The sequence below is a fragment of the Balaenoptera acutorostrata genome, chromosome X (genome assembly GCF_949987535.1).
Source record: "Balaenoptera acutorostrata chromosome X, mBalAcu1.1, whole genome shotgun sequence".
NCBI classification, from domain to species: Eukaryota; Metazoa; Chordata; class Mammalia; order Artiodactyla; family Balaenopteridae; genus Balaenoptera; species Balaenoptera acutorostrata.
Window position 1 is genome coordinate 12789120 of NC_080085.1, and position 4396 is coordinate 12793515.

Sequence of the window (4396 nt, forward strand, 5' to 3'; positions counted from 1 at the left end):
CTACGCAGTTGTTGAGGCACCATTTATTAAAAGACTATGTTGTCCCCAGCAATAAGATTCTATCGAATGGTGTCAAAATACCCAGTAACAGGATAGTAAATTTCCATATGTATTTGGGTTCATTTTGGGACTTTCTCTTCTGTTCTCTGGTCTCTATTCATGTGTTAGCACTGCATTGTTTTAATTACAGAGACTTTATAACACTTTTTTTAATGTCTAATTTTTTAAAATTAATTTTTATTGGGGTATAGTGATTTACAATGTTGTATTAGTTTCTGCTGTATTTAACATGTTTTACTACTAGGTAGGCTAGCACCCCCTCATTGCTCATCTTTCTTTATAGTTTTCTTAGCTATTTTGCATATTTAAAAATCCACAAACTAGAGAATCAATTTGTTCAGCTTGAAACCAGCTTGTTCATATTTTGGAGGAGATTGTATTTGGTTTGTATTTTAACTTGGGAAGGTCACCATCTTTATGGTATTGGTGTGTCCTATTCAAGGACAAGCAATGTTTTTTTCTACGTGTTCAAGCCTACGTTTGTATTTTTCAGCAGCGTTTTAAAGTTTTCCTCCTTTGCGGGGGGTACATTTCTGTTCGTATTTTATTGAGGTGTCGTTGCTATTGTAAGTGGGGTTTTCTCTTCCATTACATCTTCTAATTGGTTATTGTACATGTATAGGAAGGCTATTGGTTTTGTCAGTTAATTTTATATACTGCTCTCCTGGTGAATTCCTTTATTATTTGGGTTGGTTCTATCATTAATTCTCTTGGTTTTCCAAGGTCTGCAGTCGTATCTTATGCAAATAAAGGTACTTTTTCTTCCCCAATTCTTAGGGCTCTGTTTTCTCTTTAGAAGAAATGTCTATAGTGTTTCCACATTGTAAAAGTTGCTAGTTTTAGGACTGAGGTATAAATATTTTACATAGTTTATTTTTAATCATAACCCTCATAAACTAAACCATTGGGTTTTTCTTTTATTTAGCTTCCAGAAAAGCGTCCCACATTTCAGCAACTCCTATCTTCCATTGAACCACTTCGGGAAAAAGACAAACCTTGAAGAAGAAATGAGAAGTTCTGATGAGAGTGAGTGTAAATGTTGGCCAACATTTTCATTCTTTTTAAGGGATGTAGCAAAGCACAGACATTGTAATTTAGCTAGTTCTTCTTAAGGGTATTTTGTGTGCTGTTTGTTCTATTATCTAGAAATGAACAAGGTAGAAAACAAAAGATTTCCTTGAAATTTAGGTCAAATTAGTAATTTTGTTTATGCTGCTCTTAATATTATACTTCCCAGCCTATAGCAGAAGCACATCTTCTGATTGATTGCAAAATAGAGAGGGTGTGTACCATGTGTAAAGATTGAACAGAATTGAAAAATTGTTGGATATTTGTTCTTTTCTTAATATCACCACTATCATGATAATTAAATATGCTATTAGCAAGTATGGAAATTGTGACACTTGCCTTCATGTTTCAATGTTCTCAATCTTTAGCATGTATGAGAATCAAATGGAGAGTTTATTAAAACACAGGTTCCTTAGGAGCTACCCCAGAGATTCTGGTACAGCAGGTCTGAGTGCAGCCTAAGAATTTGTATTTTTAACAAGCTCCCAGATGTTTCTGTGCAGTCAGTCCGAACTGCCCTAGGGGACCTCATTATGTAGTGGGCACCGTTAGGTGGTCCATAATTCAATCCAAATGATACAATTCTCATTTGATATCCAAATCAGGAAAGTGAATTCATGCCATTATGTACACAAATATAAAACTAAAGTTAAATAACATAATTCAATAATATACTATGTATCACATAGAGACAATTTTTAAAGATGCTAAGGTATAACTTGATGCCTTTTTCCTTACAGTTAACTATTTTCAATTTCAACTCAAGTATAACCACGATCTTGTATTAGATTGTTGCTTTCTACAGTACTCCCCCCTTATCTGCAGGGGATACATTCCAAGACCCCCAGTGGATGTCTGAAACCGAGGATAATACCAAACCCCATATATACTATGTTTTTCCTATACATACATACCTATGATCAAGTTTAATTTATAAATTAGGCACAGTAAGAGATCAACAGCAATAACTAATAATAAAATAGAACAATTATAACAGAATACTGTAATAAAAGTTATGTGAATGTGGTCTGTCTGTCAGAGTATCTTACTGTACAAATTGAATGCCTTTTCCATTTTAAGTAACCACTTACACACTGCGGCCATAACTTTTGCAGTTTGACAGCAAAACTAGTATGAATTTCTTTTTCTTTCTTCACAATGTCACCGATAAAAGATCTGGTCTTACCGTAGGTTTCAGCCTGCTCAGCATCTGATTTTTTTTCTTTCCTTATTAAGTTGAGACCTTTCACCTTTTTACTTAAAGGAAGCACTTTAGGTCTTCTCTCTGGCATTTCCGAATCACCCGTATCACTCCTCTGGCGCTTTGGAGCCAGGATTAAGTAAAATCAGCGTCACTTGAACACAGCAGTGCGGCACTGCGACAGCAGATCTTATAACCGCGGCCACTAATTGACTAACAGGTGGGACATGCTGGCCAAAGGGATGATTCAGGTCCCGGGGGAGCAGAGCTGAAATCGCGAGATTTCATCACGCTACTGAGAACGGCACGCACTTTAAAACTTACGAATTCTTTATTTCTGAAAATGTCCATTTAATATTTTCAGATAGTAGTTGACCGCGGGTAACTGAAACCGTCAAAAGTGGGTGGGGGAGGGTGGGCGCTACTGTAATCATTTAAAATCCTTGAGTTTGGGGCCCTGGGGCTTCTGGCTAGTTTCATAACTGAACTTTCTCTTTCGGTCTTCTATCTTGACACAAAGGTACAGGAGTCCTACTTTACCTTCTTATGGCTATTACTAAAAGGTGCCTTAGCTTTCAAGCTTCCTGGGAATGCCCACCTTCACGGTCTGCTACTGAACCCATAGGTTTTCATCATATTGGAGTACATCATTGTCATGTCTGTGATGTCAAGAAGGGAAAGAAAAAGGTTATGTGAAGGGCATTATTACAGTGAAAAGACACTAATGAAACCCTGCTATTTTCCAGATATAAGTTAACAATCTCCCTTAAGAGACATTCACACCCTTCCTCATCCCACTCACCCCTCACCCCCCAGCTATTGTGAATGATCCCTCTTGGTTATTTGTCTCTTGACATTTAAATAATGATTCCTTTATTTTCAGCAGAATCGACTTATGATAATAGTCTTCTATTTTTTTTTACCGTGGTACGGAAATCTCAATATATAATGAAATGTGCTGCTCTGATTCCGTCCACCAGAGATTTGCACCACAGACTGTTAAAGCCCCCCGAGAAAGATTTCCCACGCCCAAAGTAGGTCTTCCTGGTCCCCGCCCCCCCCCCCCCCCCCCCGCTTGAAGGGTGTTTTCCTTTCTTCTCCTTATTTTTACATATTTGATCTTCTAAAAATGAAGCTCAGCAGGACTCTATGGGACCTTCCCGGGGACATGACCCCTCCCCCGCCTCTTGTTTGTAGAAAATCTTTAGCTCTCTAGGCCTTCCCCAAGTTCCAAAGAGCAAATTTAATAAGAGAAATGAGAAAATGCAGGAACAAAGAAAAACAGTCAATCAAGACAGTAATAGTTTAGCCATAAAGCAAAGTCAAGGACCTTTAGCTCCTCCTCAAGGGCTACAGATAATATCCTGAGCCGTATCCTTGAGCTGTTTAGCAGATACTGAAACCGCCACCAGGTGGAAGAACTTAACTGCATGCTGCCCACCAGCACACAGACCCCACACTGGTTAGAACCAGAAGGTTGATGATGCTGACTCCAGAAATACCACCCAATTACCTCACCACCAATCAATCAGAAGAATGTCCACAAGCTGATCAGACCCCCTACGTTGGGGGTCCCCCTCACCCCTAACGTTGCCTTTAAAAGCCCTTCCCTAAAAGCCATCCGGAAATTCGGGTCTTTTGAGCAGGAGCTGCTAGTTCTCCTTACTTGACAAAGTTACTCTAACAGTATGCTGGTCACCACGTAAAGTGAATTGATGGGTAGAGTTTGGATATTTTCACCTATTTAATCCATTTTAAATCAGTTTTCAGGTCTGTATTGGATGCTGTGCTCAGAACTGGGCTGGGGGCTCTGAGATATATAAAAGCATTACCAGGTTTGGTTCCTAACCTGATGGTGTAGATGCTCTTAACACAACTCTTTTTCGACTGATTTTATAATTGATTTATACAATAAATATAAAGCAACTGAAGGCATTGGGATACATTCCAAGACATATGGGAGGTCAAGAGTCCTGGACAGTCAGATGGCAACTCTGTCCCTGGAAGTGAAAAGCAGACTGAAGCCACAGAAACCCGAGCACGGAAGTACACATAAGACCACACGAG

At 38.9% G+C, this 4396-nt stretch overlaps 1 protein-coding gene across 5 annotated transcripts in view; it reads left to right on the forward strand.

Moving 5' to 3' along the window:
- BMX (BMX non-receptor tyrosine kinase) overlaps positions 1-2146 on the forward strand; it is a 47892-nt gene extending 45746 nt beyond the window's left edge. For all 5 annotated transcript variants that reach the window (XM_057537512.1, XM_057537514.1, XM_057537515.1 and 2 more), the window contains one exon: positions 986-2146. In XM_057537512.1, coding sequence (XP_057393495.1) covers positions 986-1060 — 75 coding nt within the window. In that variant the 3' untranslated portion in view covers positions 1061-2146. The remainder of the gene's footprint in view (positions 1-985) is intronic.
- The last annotated feature ends 2250 nt before the right edge of the window (positions 2147-4396 follow it).